At 42.7% G+C, this 20,502-nt stretch overlaps 2 protein-coding genes across 7 annotated transcripts; one reads left to right on the top strand and one right to left on the bottom strand.

Moving 5' to 3' along the window:
* Nucleotides 1-218: 218 nt before the first annotated feature.
* Nucleotides 219-16,330, bottom strand: LOC101839974 (cytochrome b-c1 complex subunit Rieske, mitochondrial). The gene is made up of 3 exons (XM_005066425.4): nt 16,235-16,330; nt 4,511-5,059; nt 219-1,107 (listed from the first exon to the last, which is right to left on the bottom strand). The coding sequence occupies exons 2-3, from the start codon at nt 4,722-4,724 to the stop codon at nt 497-499; spliced, it is 825 nt and encodes a 274-aa protein (XP_005066482.2). The 5' UTR covers nt 4,725-5,059; nt 16,235-16,330; the 3' UTR covers nt 219-496.
* On the top strand, nt 15,508-20,170 carry LOC121143589. 6 transcript variants are annotated; one of them, XM_040755772.1, is made up of 3 exons: nt 16,369-16,479; nt 18,189-18,568; nt 19,142-20,170. In XM_040755772.1, the coding sequence occupies exons 2-3, from the start codon at nt 18,242-18,244 to the stop codon at nt 19,379-19,381; spliced, it is 567 nt and encodes a 188-aa protein (XP_040611706.1). In that variant the 5' UTR covers nt 16,369-16,479; nt 18,189-18,241; the 3' UTR covers nt 19,382-20,170. The 6 variants fall into 6 exon arrangements, with proteins under 6 accessions (XP_040611703.1, XP_040611704.1, XP_040611706.1 ...); XM_040755771.1 differs by having other exon boundaries at nt 18,189-18,730; nt 19,142-20,166; XM_040755768.1 differs by having other exon boundaries at nt 18,189-18,999; nt 19,142-20,165.
* Nucleotides 20,171-20,502: the final 332 nt, after the last annotated feature.

Raw genomic sequence — 20,502 nt, forward strand, 5'->3', positions numbered from 1 at the left:
AAATGAAAATATTTCAATAAAATACTGTATTTTTACCTTTTATCTCTGACTATTCTCACAACTGTGAAAAGTTTAACTATCAAAACAAAAACATTTGACATTAAAATAACCTTTGCCATCAACTTGGAAGTAAAAAATGATGCCCCCACCTCTTTTCAAGTTCAAGATATGAGAGAAATTTAGATAAATGAGAAGGCCATTTACAGATTTCACAAATATCTTGTACAACAATCTGTAATGTTTTATTAGAATTAGCTATTAAAGACATTGCACCTTTCAAGTCTGTGACTGAATTTGATGCTCTACAGTGGCTTTATTACGATAATGCTTGACAATATTTAAGAGTGAATTCAATTACTTCACATTAATGTTTGCCAATACATTATTCACAATTCTTAAATATTTTAAATCAACCAACCTAGAAGTACACAAGGCTTACTCTCAACTCTTCTGATGGGACAGGAAGACTGAAAGAAGCCTAGGCCGAGTCCAGTGTCTAACCCACAATAACTACATCATCACTGGTGAACTCATAGGTAGGCACTTCCAGGTTGAGAGGCGCAGGGCCCCTCCTGATCCTGCCAGAGGCATCATAGTGTGACCCATGGCACGGGCAATAATAGCCACCGAAATCTCCTGCGTTTGCGATGGGTACACAACCAAGATGAGTGCAGACACCTATGAGAATAACCCATTCCGGTTTCTTTACTCGCTCTAAATCATGCTGTGGATCCCTTAGCTGGGACAATTCAACGGCAGCTTCCTGGGCAATCTCCTTTTGGGTTCTGTGGCGCACAAACAGAGGTTTGCCTCTCCATTTGAAAGCCATGTTCTTTCCTTCTGGAATATCAGACAACTTGATCTCAATCTTCGACATGGCCAGTACATCAGCAGACGCGCTCATGCTGGAAACAAACTGGGTGACCACATTCTTGGCAGCATATGCAACACCCACAGTAGCAGTTGCAGTTACCAGATATGAGAAGCCTTTTCTAGCATCACTGCTCTCTTTAGAAGACTTTGTGCTATCTAGAACTTCAGCACGACGGTAGTCAGAGAAGTCCGGCACCTTGACATCTGTATGGGAATAACGAACAGAAGCAGGAACTGCAAGACAAACAGGTGAAAACCACAATTAAAGGAATGTCTTGGAAGGCGCACACATCAGAAAGACTTTGAGTCACAATGGCAAATAACACAATAAACATATATTTCAAGTTTTTTTTTTTCAAATCAACTGTTTAGACAGACTACCCATCTAGCTAATTACTTCTCATTCTCTGTAGATTAGGTCTCAAAATGCACTTAGCCCACTTAACAATTGCTGTGTGGTCATCTGAAGACAAAACACCTAGCCTGTATCTATACTAGAAGATCCAAATAAAACCACCGACAGTCAAAGAACAACAAACTTATCAGAAGAAGCAACACTCAATGGAATCTACAAAGTAATTATTCAATTTAATAAGGGGAAAGTGGGGCAATTTTTATATATCTCCCCCTTCATCACGACAACAGCATCTATGAAAAAATTATTTTTTATACTGTGAACCCTCTCTGTAGGTTATAAAATGGGTTAAATATCTGTGACAAATGAACAGACATTTAAGAATATTTACTGCTTACACATAGTTTGAAAGCAGCAGTAGCATGTCCTCTCTCATGCCATTCCTAAATCTCTGACAAAAACAATGAACTCACTAGCAAGATTCTTTAACTATGTTTAGAAAGTAAATTTCCTCACAAAATAACACATATAGAATAAAAATCTGTCCTACAAATATATGAAAATATGTATTATTATAAAGTTTATGTTTTAGGAACTGCCACAAGATTTACTTTTTAGGGAAAAAAAGAACGTTATTAAGTCTCCATTTTCAGAAAAATATATCCTTTCAAAATGAATATCTAGTTATAACACACAAGGCCAATGCTACCTTGGTCTTTGAGGTTTTCATCTTAAAAGACTTCTTTAAATACCCAAATATCAGTATTTCACCTACTTTTCACATGACTTCAAAGTGAGAAACTACAGAAGTTACAAATTTGAACAAGAATGAAACCTATCAAAATTACTTTTCTGCCAACTCAATCCTTTGGGGGAGGGAACTAGGACATGAGTAGTAGCAACTGAGTCACAATTAGGACTTTGCAGAATCCCTTGACATTATATTATGCATTATCCTACCTAATATCAATGGGATGGTATAGAGAAACATCTGGGATCAAGTAAGAATTACTTCCCCATGACATCGCCTGGGATTACACTAAAAAATGTGTTATCTACCTAAAACAGGAAAGAGCCAAGTTCACAGCTCTGCATTCAAAACTATCCACAACCACCAGCCTGACAATACAAGATAATTAAGAATACTACACAGAATGACTCATTCTGAGTCACAGACCAAAAAAAAAATCTTATGGTGACAAGAGAAATATAGTTATCAACTGATCTCTGTATAGGAAGTTATATCTCATGTGGTCACATAACTAACCAAGGAACATTTAGGAAACTGCCATGTTGCAAAAGTCATTCTCTTGCAATTTTCACAAAGCATATTAAGCATGCTTAATTTAATTCTGACCTTAAGTATTATCATTATCAATTATGGAAATATCTCGAAAAGAAATAAAGGAAATCTAAGGCATATCAATCGTTTGCAGTTGTAGAGTCAATGTACCTAGAAATCTGCATGGAAAGGATGCTACTATAATGCAAACTTATTCCTCCATGAATCTTCCAACCCAAACCCACCCATTTTGTCACTACCTATCTTTCCATAAGACACTTGGATGGATTTTAATGCTCAATTAAGCTACAAGGTAAATATGCTGTCAGAAAAAGGTTTTGGCTGTTTTGACAGTCTGCTTTGGAAAGTGCTTTTATGAAGTCTTTCTAAGAAACCTTTAGGGCTATCTGACAAACTGCAGACAGCAATTCCTGCAATCCCTCCTGCCTCATTACTCACCTTCCCACTCCCCAACTCAACAGACCTGGGTATTCACTTCTGTCCTGAACCGGTTATCAAAGACCCACTAGTGCTCTTTCACATTTACTCAGAAAAAAGCTTGTTCCAGTTTCTACAAAACCTGACACTGGAAGGCAAAAATTAAGGAGCTTTTCTAGCCCCTTAAAACCAAGGTCAGAAGTCTCAACTATAGAATGCAAAGTGTTAACATGTTATAAAGACATAAAGGAATTAGCAGACGTAAAATTCTGAATCTGACCTGAAATTAAGGTTAAAGGCTAAAATATAGCTATGAAAAAAACCAACAAAAAGCAAAAACAAAAACACAACACTGATCATTAAATCTTCGGGAAAACTAAGCATAGTAGCTCATGCTCATAATCCCAGGCTTGGGAAGGCAGAGGCAGAAAGATCATGAGTCTGAGGCCAACCTAGGCTACACAGTGGGACCCTGCTTCAAAAGGATTAAAAAAAAAAAAAAAAAGAGGAGAGAAAAAGAGGGGTAGGGTGGGTGAACAAATGCAGAGCAAACAGCTACCCAGGCAAGCAATTTGATTAACATGCAGAAAGGTCAGAAACTCAACACTGAATGGTGCCAAGTAGGTAACAACACAATGATGACTGTGAGATGAACCAGAGTCAACTATGGAAGCAGAAACCAGAGAGCCCAGTGCAGCTTCCTATAACGTGGGAGACAGACGAAATCGTTCTAGAGTTTTAAATCACAAGAAATGTCAGACCAAGCACAGATTTAGGGAAACTTGGAAGACGACCACACTGCACAGAATCCCCACCATGGGGGTCACTTCACCTCTGGTGGTCTGTTTTCTGTAAGAGTAGCATCAACCTTTGCCTCTTTCACTAGCCAGGGCTCGTGAAAACCCTAGCTACAGGAGCCAGATATCTGAAATGCTGCTGACCCTCTACAGTGGAACTGACATAGGGGTTATGCCTTCCTTTATTGTTTTTGTAAAAAATGGGGGAATGGGAATGGGTCGCTGGGGAGTTAAGGCGCTAACTGTACTAGTACTCAACTTCCTATGTGGTTTTTTACAATTTCTATTTTGAACAGTTATCGTCTAAACGGTACCGATGATTTTACATAGAATTCTCTCACATAAGCCTCCTGACATCAAAATTGTTACAATCGCGAATTCACCTCACCCGTGAGGAAAAACGTTTGGAAATGTGCCCAAGGTCAAACTCCTGTAAGCAACAGTATCTGTCACTTAGCAAGGGTGACAGTGGGAGGCTTAGTCTTGAAGTTAAGCACGGAAGTCAAGTGCAGCCTGAGTGCAGACAAGCTCCTGAGGCCTAGGTGGGTGGGGAGTGGAGGATGCAGCCGCGGGAGCATCCCGGAGGCCCTCGGTCCGGGTGAGTGCGCCTGCTCCGAGAGGCGCTCGGCCTGCCAAGGTCGCTGAGGCCGGAACCGCATCGTCCCACTCGGCCCCGAGACCCACATCCCAGCACACCGCCCTCCTCCACCGCCCCGGCCCCGGAACGGCAGGGAACGAAATCGGGGCACGTTGAAGCCGGCTCACCATTGAGGCCCACCGTGGCGACCAAAGGCCGGGTCGCGGCCTGGCCACTCAGAGACTCTCGGGACAGGAAGGGTCGCTTCACGTCCAGAACAGGAGCCTCCGGGGTGGCGGGCACCGCGGCTTGCACCAGGGGCCGCAGCGCGCCCGCCACCCCGCGGGACGTGGCAGACAGGACGGGCGCGAATGGGCCCGAGCGGGCAGCGACCGACAACATGGCGACAGCGGCTCCAAACACCTAGCCGGTCACAGGGACGACCTTCCGCTCGAACGCAGGCCCGAAGAGGCGCGGAAGGCGCAGGGCTTGTGACGTAAGCGCGCCGCCGGAAAGGGAGTCCCGCAAGGATCCGCGAATCCGGAGGATCGCTGCGTTGGAGGCGTGGCTATGGGCGCTAGTCGGGGGCGGGACAGGAAAAGGCGGGGCCTGGCGCCGGCTCTCTTTCGATGTTTGGCGGGGTGACAGTGCCCAAGGGAAGCACAAGTCAGGAAGAGAATTTCTCGTGGTCGTGACCGCGATTCTTCATTTAGGGCAAAAATTTAACCAGGGGCGACCTAGGCATGAGAAAAAATTATTACAGAATTAAAGAACAAGTTTCTACTACTTCCTAACGTCTATGGCTTAGAATAAACACCACTTTTTATTCTGTGACAAATTTTATGGTCTTACATCAAAAAAGCCAGAAACCTGTGTGCAAAGTGTGACAATGACAGTGGCTTCCGATTATCCATTATATACTATGCTCTAAATTTGGTGGTTTACTGCATTATGATCCCTTTGAAGTGACACTAGGCTATCAGCATTTTATCAGTGACAGTCCTTCTGGTATTTAGACCCTTTGCTCAGGCATGGATTGCCAACAAACAGTGTGGTATCGTAGCCCCCTGAACCACTTCTCTGAGCTGGTTTCTGAGCCAGTGGGTTTCCCTGGGGATACTTCAAGTGGTACAAAGGGGGAACTCCCATTCACTTTCACTTAGTGAGAAAATTACTGCCTTTTAACTTCTCTTTCAGTTCTGATTTCACCAACAACAAAGTCTCAGTTTGGTGCTAATAAACATTAACCCTTCTTACACTTGATAATCTCTACTTTTTGAAATAGAATAAACCTTGACTTTAAGTTCATGCAGACAACTGAGTTTAGAGATATCATTGTCACAGGATGCAGTTATCCATACAGGTTTTCTACTCTACACCATAGTAAGACTCTTTCTTTATTCATTTAGGGTTTTAAAAATAAGTTATATATAAAATGTGAATTTAAGCAATGGATACTCTGGCATGATTGTGATATGATGCTTGTATAAGCCAATATGTGGACACTGCAACCTTAGCAGGTTTCCAAACCTTGGTGCTGCAGTTTCCTCAAAGTGGAGACAGAAATGTGAGTTACCCACTTTGTAAAGTCTTTCCTCTGTAAAATGGGAATAATACCATACACTCCAAAGAGTCAGTGTGATGATTAAATGGACTGTGCGAAACAATGATCCTCACTCCATGAGAGTACTGGAGACTCATAGACATGAAAGCAAAGCAGCTTTGTTTACAACCGTGCAAGGCCAGGCATCAGCCTAGAGTGGCACGCAAGCCATTTGAGAGCAGTAATATAGACCCTGAATGTATGATCCTTCTTCCTCTTTTTAGGATAACCAGGAAGGAGACAATCCTATTAGCATCTAGATCTTATCTTTCCCTCTGTCATTTACATTTGTCTCTTTGGTTTTCAACAACAACAACAAACATGTTCAGGCTCATCTCTACATTTTTGCATCCTATTTAAAACTCATCAGCTGCATGGCATTGCAAGCAAGCTTGGCTGTGAGTTAGGGCAGGGTATCTTAGCGTAGTTTGGGTGGGGAAAGAATAGCTGAAATTTGTCTAAGCAGGCACTAACACAGCTTTAGTGTTCTCTGTTCATTTCTAGCTGGACATAAGATATAGCTTGAGGCACCTTTGAAAATGCAACATCATATGTTATTTCTAACAAGAACTAAGAGAAGCTGGACCTGCTGGGGCATGCCGGTAATCTCAGCAATTGAGAAGCTGTGGCAGGCAAATTGAGAGCTCAAGACAACCCTAGACAGTACAGTGAAACACATCTTAACAAACAAACGAACAAACAGGTAAATAAAAAAGCAAGCGTGGTGCAGACACAGGCAGACTAAGCCAGGTGGATCAGAAATTCAAGGCTGGCCTGAGAACTTAGTGGGATCTCATCTCAAATAAAAGGTAAGGTGAGAGCTCATTGGTTTTTAAGTGAAAGGGTTGTTAGTATCCACCATGCATTAGCCTGTTGCCTCCTTGAAGGCTAAGATTCCAGCAACTTGATTCAGACTCCCTCTATGATATGTGTGGCTTGGCAATGCTAAGCTTCAAATTTTTCATCTACAAAACAGACATTAAAATTGAGGGCTGGGACTGTAAAGCAGTGGTAGAGCACATGTACACCTGGGGTCCCTAGTTCAGTCCCTGGGGGGGAGACAGAGATTGCTGTGAGAATTGAAAGATCTAATGCATATGGAGTGCTTAGAAAAAGAGCTCAATAAATGTTTGTTGCTAAAATATAAAACTAGGATGAAATTGACAGGTGGGGAGAAGAGAGACAAGAGGAAGGGAGGGAGAGTGGAAGTGACAGATGAAGCTTTTCAGTATATGTTGTGTAAACATATGAAACTGGGCCTAAGGCTATCGCTCAGAGGCTAAGCGCACTTACTGCTCTCACAGAGGATGAGTGCTTAGTTCCCAGCACTTACATGGTGGCACACAAACACCTGTCACTCTAGTCCCAGGGAAACCCACACTGTATCTGGTCTCTTCAGGCTCCTGCACACATATAGTGCATGTACACATTAAATGATGGTTTTTAACCTTTGAAAATGTATCAAACTTTCAAAGAATAAGAAATAATACATAAACATGTCATTAATTTTTGTTAAGTAGGAGGAGAAAAATAGGCATAGGTCTAGGAGCAAAACTGCTTGCCCAGCTCCTTAGTAACCAAGAAGTCTATAAGTCATTGTATGCAAATGAACAAAGGCAAGAGGCTGGAGCTGAAGCAAAAAACAAAACCAAACAAACAAACAAAAACCAGATTATTTAAATCAGATGTCAGCATTCATAGACTGAAGAACTAGTCTCTCTTCTCAGTTCCTTGTAGACAACTGTTGGACTAGCATTCATAGTGCTACAAACCTAAGAATTATTTGCTAGCTTACATATTAACATACAGATAGACCACAGGCCTCTCCCCAAGGTGCCTACCTCCAAGCCTCTGGAACCTAATTAATATGCTACCTTCCACAGAAAAGAAATTCTGCAGAAGTGATTAAGACCTTGAGCCAAGGAGGTTATCCTGTATTGTCAGGTGGATCTGTGTGTCAGCACATGGTTCTTACAGGAAGAGAAGTTGGAGGCCAGAGAGAGATGCTTGTCTGTCCTAAACATGATTGGAGGAAAGGCCTCTAGACTAAGGGATGCTGGTAGTTGTTAAAATAGGAATAGAAAAGTCTTCTGACCTTTGGAACTGTAAAACAATCTATTTGTGATGTTTTAAGGCACTATGATTGTTATAGCAGCAGTATAAAACCACATACAAGAGACCTGGCCATGTTAGATGTGGGTCCTCACACAGAGGAATAATTGTGGGTGTCCTTATCCAGGGAAGATGCTTGCTTGCTAGTCTGAGTCCTTTCCTATCATTGTTGCTTCATTTAGTAATTTCCTATATTTGGCTTCTGAGCATGGGGCTTTGGGTTGACACAATTGTATAAGAAAGCTGGACCCACCATCAAAAGTGGCAGAATGCAAAGAGGCACCAGCTGCCCTAGATGCAAGACTGTGAACTCTATTCTGAAATTCTTTCATCTGGGGAAATGGGCACTGATGGATGGGGAGGGATGTGAGCTCTAAGGAGACTTTGCTAGGAGTCTCCAGTGCTGTTATGCAGCAATTTTCTCCCAGCTCAAACAGCCCATTCTGGAGGGAGGTTAGTTCCTTTTTATAAGGTTCAGGAGATGAAAACAATGCATATAGAGATCTATGTATACGTGGGAAGTAAAGATTTCTGAGCTGTGAATGTGACAGAGAAAGGAGTTGGAGTAATAGACACGCATATACATAACACCAGTGATGCTGGGAAGACCTCCAGTCCCAATCTGATTTGTATCCTCGAGGTGTCATGTACTTGCAATGCTTACTGTTTCAGACAGCGTCACATCTGTAGAACTCTTACATGTGAAAAGCAAGTCTGTGAGAAAGATTATTGTAAAGATATTAGATTTTTTAAAAAAAAGTCATAACATGGTTTTTTTTGGTCTCTGAAATACCTTGAAATAAACATTAAATATCTGGAAATTTTAATTTGTATTATATAATAATTAACTTTATAACTAAATTGACAGTATTCCTGTCTCCGAGGCTACTGGTGTGCAGATATATGGAAAAGAACCTATCCAGCAGTGTGGATAAGAAAGTCTCCTTTGGAAACTATAGTGCAGTGTGTACCTTCTTCTTGTCAGAGAATTATTTTTAACATTAAAAACGATGGAAAATGGTCTTCCTCTTCTGTATTCTTCTTCTTTTTGAACATACTGAAGCTTTAGGGGTGTGGTTATAATTTTCTCTTAAACTTCCCATTCCTTAATAAAAATGTTTTAAATAAAGATTAACCTTTTAAGAAATATCTTTCAACATCTACTTTAATATTCCTCTTTCATTATTTGATAAGTGATAAACTACACACTTATTCAGTGTCAAAGTTATTTCATGGATAATGATTTTTAGCAGACGAGGTGTGGATGTATCAAGTGTATTTCTTTTAGGGGTTTTGCTCTTAACATATTTCTACTTGTTGGGTAGTAAAAGAAAGCTAAATACCATGAGTCAACATAAGATAAAAACGTAATAAATATTTAATATACTTGTACATGTTTTGTACCTTTTTTCTTTTTAGTATATTTAATATTTTGTTTTCTCCCCAAAGCATAGACTATCTAATGAAAATCCCAGTATTAGTCATAAGAGACTACTTTCATGTTGTTGGCTAGAGAGTCTAAGAGATTTCTGAAGCAATAGGCTATTGCTATTGCTCTGGGTCTTCTCCCAGACGTTAAGAGCAAGTCTCTATTTCATTGCAGACACAAGACTCAGAAGAATCAACCTAAATGTGAACCTAATACTCCCTTCCTGAGGACTAGCTTTCATGATACCAGAAGGTACCACACAAGCTGCCAGGGGAGGAAAGCATCCAATATTCCTAGTTAGCTATAATACCTATGACCATAGCAATGGCCCACACAGCATGATATCTGTAAAGATGCAACAGTGGTACTTACATCTTGACAGTAAACACGAACTGGCTAATTAATCAGGAAGGGAATCATGTCTGATAGAATAAACCTAGCCAATTATCCACAGAGGTATAACTCTTATAGGAGAACCTAGTAGTGACACTTTCTTAAACCAGTATCATCCCTAACTACCTTGTAACTTCCAATCTTTATACTCAGATACATCCAGATAAGGGTAGCTCTCAGTCCTCATCAAAGGAGCTGCTTTCTGAAGAAAACAGGACTGTCTTAGCGATGAAGACACGGTGATTAAACACCATGACCAAAGCAACTTAGGGAGGAAAGGGCTTATTTGGCTCATGCTTCCACATTGGAGTCCATCACTGAAGGAAGCCGGAGCAGGTGTCAGGAACTGATGCAAAGGCCACAATGGAGTGCAGTTTACTGGCTTGTTCCCTATGGCTTACTCAGTCTGCTTTTTTATAGAACCCAGGACCACCAGCCCAGAGGTGACCTTACCCATAATGCACCATGTCCTTCCACCTCAATCACTAATTAAGAAAATGCCACATAAAATTGCCTACAGACCAATTTTATGGAGGCATTTTCCAGTCAAGGCTTCCTACTTTCCAGCGGCTCCAGCTATATCAAGTTTATATAAAACTGTACAGCACAGAAATAAGCATTAAGGAAAGACACAACTAGTCAAAATGAAGAGAACAAAAGACTTTGGGTCCCAACTGACATCGATAACACAACCCTTACATCTAAGACTTGGGAAATATTACAGAAGGAGTGGAAAGATTGCAAGAGCCAGAGGATCAGAAAATCTGCTGGAAGATAGTCTTCTAGATATTATAGGAAAGCTACACCCATGAAACTTCAATGATATGAGTGAACAAGACCTGAACAATGACAACACCAGATGATGTTCTAACGTGGTCAGGGGAAATCAAATGGAACCTCACCCCTGAAGAGTTACTGACAATTAAAAACTGCTGGGAGAAGAAGAGTTAGTCTTTCCCAGGGATGAACACCATAGAATAGTTATCCAATCTCAAATGGTCAGTCCTAAAAATACGCTAAACAGACCCAGCATTTTGCAATCTTGCATTCATATTTTATTTGCATATAAATGTGCTTGTATTTGTGTGTAAAAATAATTAAAAATAATTTGAAAGGTAGCAAGAAGGGGGACATGTGAGGAGTTGGATGGAGGAGAGGAAGAGGGAAAATGATCTGACTATATTTTAAATAGAAACAAAAAAGACAATGGTATAAAAAGATATTCAGTTTAAGGAAAAATATTTTTAAAAATTAGCAAATTTCATGTCACCTTGAGGCTACACAAAATGGGAGTCATCTTCTTCAATCATTTCCCAGTTTACAAGTGGGAACACTTAGGAGAAGTTGCCTTTATCAAATTAACATTGCTCATCTACTGGGTGCTACAAAATGGCTTAAGGCTGTACACTGTAGTTTGACTACAGTTCATGGTCTGCACATTGTACTGACTGTCTATAAAGATGAAAGTCAGGCAGGAAGAAGCACTGGAGAAGAGACCATTCCACCTTACAAGTTCCAAGGTGACTGGGGACTCAAGGTTAAGGATGAGTGAAGTAATTGCATTCTGTTGCTGTGATAAAATACCATAACAAGAAGCAAGGTATGGAAGAAAGGGTCTTACAGTATCAGGACAGAGTCTATCATGGTGGGGGAGGCATTGAAGCAGGAACATGAGGCCAGTCTGGAAGACAGAAAACACAAAGATTCCATTTCATTTCACACACAGGGAGGAGAGACAGAGATAGATGGATGGATAATAGATAGATAGATAGATAGATAGATAGATAGATAGACAGATACACAGATAAAAGGTAGATAGATGATAAATATAGATAAGAGGTAGATATAGATATATGGATATAGATACAGATAGATGGGGGGGGGACCAGGCTATAAAACCTCAAAGCCTGCTCTCAGTGACATCCTTCCCCGTGCAAGGCCTTACTTCCTAATTCTAACCTCAAACAGTTCTACCAACTGGGGACCAAATAGAGCCTATAGAAGACATAACTCATTCTGTTCCTGCTCACCATAGGTTCATGGCCATTTCATGATACAACATCTTGTCATTTCAAAAACAAATCCAGGACCAGTGCACTTTGATGTAGGCATCATTTGTGGTCAGTGTCACAAAGGCCTGTTCTGTCATGGTGCAGTCAGGTGGGTCAGAGGACACAAGAGGGGACCTTAGTCAGAAGGGAGGATTTGCCTCTTATGCATAAAATTTGAACAATCAAACTTTTTTCCAGTGAACTACCGATGCTGTGTCAAGTATCTGGGGCTTCAGTTTCAAAGAATTTATGACTTTGCCCCTCTGGCTTTGTTGCTTGGTATACCACCCCACCTCTCCTGGGCAGATGTCTCATGGCTCTGGTATCTCCAGCATCTTGGAATCACCATTGCAATCCAAACTTCCCTGCTACAGGATCACACAACAGCCTCCAAGGGCCTCCTTGCAAGGAGTGCAACCCTGCCACATACTGCCTGGCTTCAGCTGCTCTTTGAAACCAGGAAGGAAGAATCCATGACCCCTTCAGTCTTTTATCTTTGTCTCCAAAAGCAGTAGCAAGTGGCTGATGCCACCAAGTAACGTTGCCAGCTTGGGATGAAGCCTGTCCCCTTGGCCTCTGTTGCAACATTTTCCGAATGCTGGAGGTGGTGAAAAACTTGCCCAAGTGTTTTCTTTCTAGAAACAAACCCCTATTATTTATCATCCCTCCTCTCACAAGTTGGAGGTGGTAGCAACCAAAGTTCCCTGGATGGGGTGAGACAGGGAGAGGGAGGCGGGGAGGGAAGGGGTAAGAGAGGGACAGAGAGCACACGAACATGAGACGCAAGGATGGCAAGAGAAGAGGTGGCGACAATCTCAAAAGATTGCTGGAGTACACAAGTTGGCATATAAATATTGGACTGGTGGTCTGAGGGGGATGTTTGGTCCTTTGTGTCCCCTGCAGGGGACAGGAAATAACTTGGAAAAGCCGTGCACTCCTGATATATCTCTTCTAAGGAGCCAGGAAGAATATCTGACGCAGATCAAGTCTAATCTTTCGTCTCCCAGATGAATCCCCAGATGAGATTCTCCACCCCAAACCACTCTTGCCTGTAACTCTGTCTCCTGATGAAACCAAACACGCATCTAGACACTGACTGCGGCTGGTGGCACCAATGTTCTGTTCAGAGACTGGCCACGAGGCTTTCTGGAATGCATGTGATTTCACATACATCTGACTGAGCAGACCCTGGACCACACAGCCTCAGCTGAGAAGAAGTCAGATGAAGACAAGAAAGAAGAGTCAGGGCCAGGAACGTTCCATGCGTGGTAGAAGATGGAGTGACACCAGGGAACAGGCTCCTTCATCAACTTCTCAAATGCGGACCTCCCAATGGTGTTGCTTTGGATTTACATTTCAAGATGGAATTTTGGAGAGTGCAAAACACTCATGCCAAAGAAAGTTGCCAATAGTTTTTCTTTTTCTTTCTTTTCCTTCCTTCCTTCCTTCCTTTCTCTCTCTCTCTCTCTCTCTTTCCTTCCTTCCTCTTCCTCTCATCCTTCCTTTCTCCCTCCCATTCTCCCATTCTTTCTTTCTTAAAAAGAAGGCATCCTCAATCTGATTTTTTTTTTATTCAAGGAGACAGAAGTCTAAATAAACTAAAGTTCAAAGGGGACTTTATCACTGACCTGAGTTGGACTAGGACCTGGACCAAAGTCCAAATAGGCTCTGAGGAGGAGCTGTGTACATGATTCCCAAGGGATCTGGGATTGTAAGATGGTTCCACTATCAACACTCATTCAGTGTGAAGCCCACACCCCAACCCAAAGCTCCATGAAAAATGTTCATCACATCTTATTGTCTCTACTGCAGTGGGCCACCTGTTCACTGCAGCATCCTGGGAAATGGGAACCATTTCCTCTAAGCTACCACCCCTGAATTCCTGTGTGTGCTGGTGCTTACACAGTAGGTTGACACCTGGAAAGAGGAAGGGATATAGAGCTCAGGAACATGTGTAGCCAGAACAAAGATCCACTGAATATCTATGCGTCTGCCTGAGAGTAAGTGGAACGGGACTTTTTAGCAGTGGCCATGATTAAAAAAAAAAAGTCCAATCTTTTCTTCAGGGGTGGGACTTTGTCCTTGCCTTGAACTTGAGCTCATTATCAATTTATAAATTTCATTTTCTAATATTTTAAACTGTATTTTATGCATAAGAATATTTTGTCATCTTGGTGGTGGTGGCTCACATCTTTAATCTCAGCACTTGGGAGGCAGAGACAGGTGGATCTATATGAGTTCGAGGCCAGCCTGGTCTAAAGGGTGAGTTCCAGGACAGCCTACGTCCCGACAAAAACAGAGTATTTTGGTTGTGTGTGAGCCCCATGCATGCATGCTGTCTGAGGAGGACTAGAAGGGGGTATGGGATCACCTGGAACTAGAGTTACAGACAGTGAACCTCCACGAGGGTGCTGGGAAATGAACTTGGGTCTTCTGGAAGAGCAGCCGGTGCTTTTGACCCCTGTGCCACTTCTACAACCCCCTCACCATCAATATTAAGACTAGCAAAGCTCCCAGTAGATATTCAGGCTCCAGCTGCCTCCTTGAGAAAACCAGGCCACTTAACTGCTCCACAGTGAGAGACCCTTGAGCCAGGAGCCGGAGTAACTCCTCTTGCCTTGAAAAAAAAATCCACTTCCTATTTCAGGAAAAGCAAAGCAGCAGCTGAGGAATACAGTTTGAGTCTCATGTCTTCCTACTCCGTACACCCCAATCTGCCCTTTCCTGTCCCTGACCCCAAACTCCTTATAGTTTCATCAGTCTTTGTGAACAGGAAAAAATTGTCGTGAACTAGTTCTTGTGTACCTGTCCAACCGCTGAAGTGTCAACCCCTTTCTCTAAGCACTATCTAGCAAATAAAAGCCTAGGGAGTAGTCCCATGCAACTCTGATCACCAGGACCTGTGGCCTCCATGGCACCTGACCCTACTCTGACCAATCAAGTTTTTGGTGGCTTCACTGTTCAGGTAGGAAGCTATCTAGCTCCCCCTAGTGGGAAAAGAAGAGACTGACAGTAGAGCCCGTGCTTCCACAAAGATAGGCTGGGACCACAGCCAGCAGGTTGGCTGCAGGAGGAAATCAGACTCAGAAAACAATTATCTGTTTGCTTGTTTTTAAAAGTATGCATCTGTCCTTTGCCAACTCAAGCATTGTGCTTTCTGTGACAAAACCTGAGTAGCTCCAAGAGCAAAACCAGATGCAGAAAGCCACACCTACAGTGAGCATTCTAGAAAGGCTGATGGACTAATCAGAGCTTTAGGGAGTACAGAAGGGTTGGAATACTGTAGGTCCAGACCCTAATATCTGAGACTGACTTAGGCCCATTCAATAGCTGTTTGTTGTGCACCTCCACGTGGGATTCGACATTCTTGGGATGATTATGTAAATTCTTTTGGTATATATGAAAGATCCCTACTGGTAGTCCATCCGCCCCAAGGCTAAGAATGTCATCAGACAGCATCTGGAGCCTTTAACAGAGATCTTTCCCTTTTGTTGTAAACTACCTACCTGGTGTTTGCACCAATGCATTTGAAATTGTGCTGGTTCATGATTTGTTGTTGTTCTGTTACTATAGAAACTTCATGAAACTGTTACTATGTTGGAACATGGAACTTGAGGTAAACTAAGTCTGTCTTTGGCTCCAGAATAATCTATCTCTTATGCCCTTTGAGGTGCCTATCTCTTATGCCCCAACTCCCACCCCTTTGGTAGTGCAGACAACTTTTCACTTCTGAATCAAAAAACATCAAACGCCAGGCAGGCATTCTTGTATTTGACGAACAATCAAATGAACTACTAGAGCTCACAGAACCCTGAGAGAATTAAGAACTAGGCTGACATTGGGCTCAGAGAGCTAGTTGCCCAGTGTCTAGCACACATAGTAGCTGTCCTCTAGAGACAGCATGCCCTAATTGTTCCCAAATAATCTACACGGGGACTTCCACGGCCAGCTATGAATGGGCTGTGAGGGAGAGTCCTGGAACTCAAGCTCAGTGCATCCCACTTCTCTAAACTAGTCAAAAAGACTCAGTCCCCAAAGCTGTCCTCCTCACAATCCCCACCGAGGCCCCTCTGCCCCCAGCAGCGCTTCCCTCTGCCGTCTGCTCTGTGACTGGGGTGCCTCCAAGTCTCACCTCCTAGAGGAAGAAAACTGGGAAATCCAGACCACAGGGAGGTATTGAGAGACCGTACTCTCAATAGCAGGAGGGGCCAAACAAGCAGGGTCTCGGGATGCAGCATTGTCACGGGGCTCTGGCGCCACAGGTGACCAGAAAGGCTGTGCATCGCGCTTTCCCTTTTGTGGCTCCTGTCCTAGATATGCTCACCTAGCAGGATGGACTAAGTGGGAGGATGAGAAGAGTCTGGGCCCCTCCCCTCGTCTTGCCTCCTCCTCTCTTGCAGCCCATGCACAGCACAGTCATTCCCGCATAGCACAGGTGGTACAGCACATTGGCCGTTGTAGAGAGATTCTAAGGCAGTTGGGGAGTGGGGAAAGGTTCCCAAAGCAGTGCTAAGCTTCTTCCAGCCAAGAGGAACAGGGGATTTGGAGCTGTGGTCCTAACTTTTAGCAGTAAGCGTTGCGGGGGAGGCACGCGTTGTTTATTTTTATTTTAAGTGGATGGATGTTTGCCGGCATGTGTGTGTTGCAAGTGTGTCTGATGACCAGGGAAGCCAGAGAGGGCATGGGATTGCCTAAAACTAGAGTTACAGATCTTTTGAGCTGCTATTCCTGCACTGGGAACCTAAGAATCTAACCCAGGTTCTCTACAAGAGCAATCAGGGCTCTTAATTGCTGAGTCATCCCTACAAAATAAGCCTGAAACAGAGATCCGATCTCGGTTTGGTTTTTCATAAAACAAGAACGGGTGTGCTCATCTTACAAGGTTGGTCTGAGACCTGAAGGTAACAATGAGCTCATCATTGGCAGTCTGTGGGAAGAAGGCACTTGGTAAGAATCGTTTCTCCCTTACAGACTCTTAAATGAGAGGAGATTCTGACAAGTGCTCCTGCATGAATGAACCATGAAGACATCACACTAAGTGAAAAAAGCTGGTTAAAAAAATGCCTTGTGAACTATTTCACTTTCATGAACTCCCAGAGTAGTCAAGCTTGGGGTGAGGAGGTAGGGTAAGAGCAGCATGTGATGAGTACCTGGTTTTCACTGTGGATGAGAACAGTTCTGAAGATGGACAAGGTAGATAATTACGTTTTTAATGGCACAGAACTACACTCTTCAAATGGCTCAAATGATAGCTTGTATATTACGTATACTTTACCACACTGACATGTATTAAGGACTCTAAACCTGAAATGACAGGTCATTGATAGACATAAAGAATAGACGTAAGAGAGCAAGTTGTGTTGGCGCATGTCTGTTATCACAGCACTCCAGATCCTGAGGCAGGAGGATAGAGAGTTGGAGACCAGCCCGGGCTACACAGTGAGATCCTTGCTCAAAATAAAAGTGAGAACTGAGGGTGTAACTCAATAGGACAGCACGAATGTAGTGAGCCCCGGTGATACTGCGTGGGAAGGGGCAGGGAGAAACACTGACAATTACCCAAATTAAACTCCCAAAGAAGATTGAAAATCCTGCTGAAGACATATAGCCCAGCAGTCCAGATATTACTGCATCTACAGTCTGTGAGCAGTCAGTATTCCTATCACTATAAATAGGTGGGGTGTCAGCCACATCCTGGAAAGTTGGGGCGGGGGAGTCCTGCATACCCTGTGCTTGTCAGCAAGCCATACAGGAGAAGGTTCTACCTCTCTTTCCTTGTCCTGGAAAATTCCCTGGGGAAAGTGTAAAATGTGGAGTTTTCCATGGGATTTCTAGACTAGTCAGACATAGTGCGAATCTTTGAACTGATTTGTTCTTTCTGTCCTTTATTTATAAAATACAATAGTCCTTGTAGGCACAATACTCAGTGCTGGATAATACAGGCTTTGTAAACGCAGGGAAGGGTGGATTCCTGGTCCTGAGCACCTTATACAACACCTAGCAAAGAGGGGCAAGATCTATATTTGTGATTTGAATGGAGTAGGACTGAATAGTGGCCAGAAGTAGTGATCTCCAGTATAGGCTGAACTGGAGAGGCAGGAGTACCATCACTGGTAATGGTATCTTGCCTGGGGAAGTTGTACAGACAGGAGACAGAGCTGCTGTTGCTGCTCCTGCTGCTGCCATGGAAGCTGAGAAAGCTTTTTAAATGGGCTTAAGATGCTTGGAAACTGCTCTCACTTTCTATCTGACATGTCTTCTCCTTGTTTCCTTCCTAGGGTCCATCAGATTGCTGCTCTTCAATTCCTTGGGTGCTCGGAGAGTCTGAAAAATGGCAGCTGCAGTGATTGCCCAATTGATCCCTAAATTGCATTCACTGGCCAGTAGCGAATCTGGCTACTATATTGGACGGCATCTATGGTTTGGGCTGGTTGTTCTGTATGGCATGGTGGTGTATGTGGCTCACATCTCCTGGGCCCACATCAAGGAAGATTTTATCTGCAGTGAAAATATCACTTTGCCATGCCTGATAACGTGTTTTGGGAAAAGATTTCCCATCCCTATAATGGGAACATGGTACTTCTTCTACTTCATCTTCATAGCACTCTTCTGTCTTATAGAAGTCTTCATGGCTCTGCTCCGGGAAGAGCAAGTCAAGGTGATGAAGTCCATGGTGTCCATGATGTCCTTGGCAAAGGACTTAGAGGGAGGCCTGATGGTGCCAAACAAGGAGCTGAGTATTTCCTGGAAGAAATCTATCCTGAACTTGCATCGGGAGAAGAGTCTCCTGCTTTTGTACCTCCTGTACACTCTTCTGCAGGTCATCTTCCAGGGCATATTCTTATTCATACTCCTATTTCGGCAGCGCCCACTGGTGAAACAAGGCATCATCCACTGCAGCACCAACAGCTGTCCTGGCCCCTACTTCTGCCTCATACGGGGCTCAATGGAGAAGGAAATGTCCATCTACATCCTTGCTACCTTGTCTATCTTTATCATCATCCTTGGCACAAGTTTCCTCATATATAGCATCTACCACTACCTGCTGAATAACCCTAACATTTCCAAGATGCAGAGTTCTTGATGTTTGTGAGAGACTATTCCTTTTTCCTTAAAATCCTTTCTCTCTTACATAAGGAAGTTTGTGTTTGTCTATTAAATTTTTATTTGGGGGCAGGACTTCCTCCTGCTGACCTCAAAATTAAGCTTTGTTCTTGTTTTCTTTCTCTAGGGCCCAACTGGGGGTCACCAAACTCTGGAAGCATATGAACATACCCTGAAGTTGACTGCCAGGTTCTTGCTATGCATTAGTCCGTTTCCTCTGTGCAGTCATATCCAAGGTGGATTCATCACTTTCCTGAGACCTAGCAAGACAGATGATGTGGGAAGTCAGCAATGCAGCATCCTGCCAGCTTCACACAGGGGACTCAGGGTAGATGCTTTATATGCCCCATCACACAATCTTGTATGATGCCATCTAAGGGCAAATACAACCTTATGGCAATGTTTCAACAGGTTTTCAACTAGTCAACATATTTACTGAGTCCTAATATGGTTCATGTGTTGGAGCATATATGACTTTTAAAATTGGAAAAAGACAAATACTAGAGGCAGAGGGCAGTAAATAACAGCTTAAGAAGAAGCTAATGGCACACGACACTGGCTTCACAAGTTGCTCTGCCCCAGGATCAAGTCAGAAAAAGCTTCTCCAGAGAAGGCCCATCCTTCCATTTGCCAGCTGAACTAAGACAAATGAAAGATGTAGTTGAAATACGACCGGATAAAGCTGAAAATAACACCACGTCCGAATGATCTATGATGGACCTAACTGATACCATCATGCTACTACTGTATTTTACTTAAGAACCAAAATGGGTAAGGTAATCACTTCCAAGTGACTAAGGTAATTTAAACACAAGGGCACAGCTTGCCTAGCATGTGAAAGACAATCCTACTCCCTACAAACAAAAGAAACGAAGCAGGGATACCACTTTTATTATTCAGGTAGTAGACAAAAGCTCCGGCTATGATCAGAGCTCCTGTAACACTTTTGTACCTAGCACTTCAGCCCCTTTATGTTGTGTTGTTGTTACTTGATTCCTCTTGAGTTTTTATCTCTGTTGTTCATGTTCTAAAATTTGTTCTACCTACGTAGTTCAGGATGGCCTGCAACTCCCCTGAAACCTAATGGTGTAATGGTCACGCCACAGCCTTACACCACATTATATCCAACTTCAATCTCGATTTGATTTATAAAGTAACTTTAACATGTTCAAAATGATTGTCTCTATAAATACAAACTGAGAAAATAAGTATGAAATCACTCTAAATACGTTTGCCTGGAAGAAGTGCACCGCACTGCCAAGAACATTTGAGTGAAAGGATGAGAAGAAGTCATTCTGGGAAAACTGAAGTTGAAAGCAAGCAGGTATAGCTATACTTGCATGTGATAAAGTAGATTTCAAGGTAAAACTAATCATAAATAGTAAATAAGCTCACTTCATGTTGATTAAAAGGACATTACAGTCCTAAGCATATATGAATGAAACACTGACATATCTAGTTTCTTAAAAATATTGTATGTGAAACACA

The sequence above is a fragment of the Mesocricetus auratus genome, unplaced genomic scaffold, assembly GCF_017639785.1.
Source record: "Mesocricetus auratus isolate SY011 unplaced genomic scaffold, BCM_Maur_2.0 Super-Scaffold_100013, whole genome shotgun sequence".
NCBI lineage: Eukaryota > Metazoa > Chordata > Mammalia > Rodentia > Cricetidae > Mesocricetus > Mesocricetus auratus.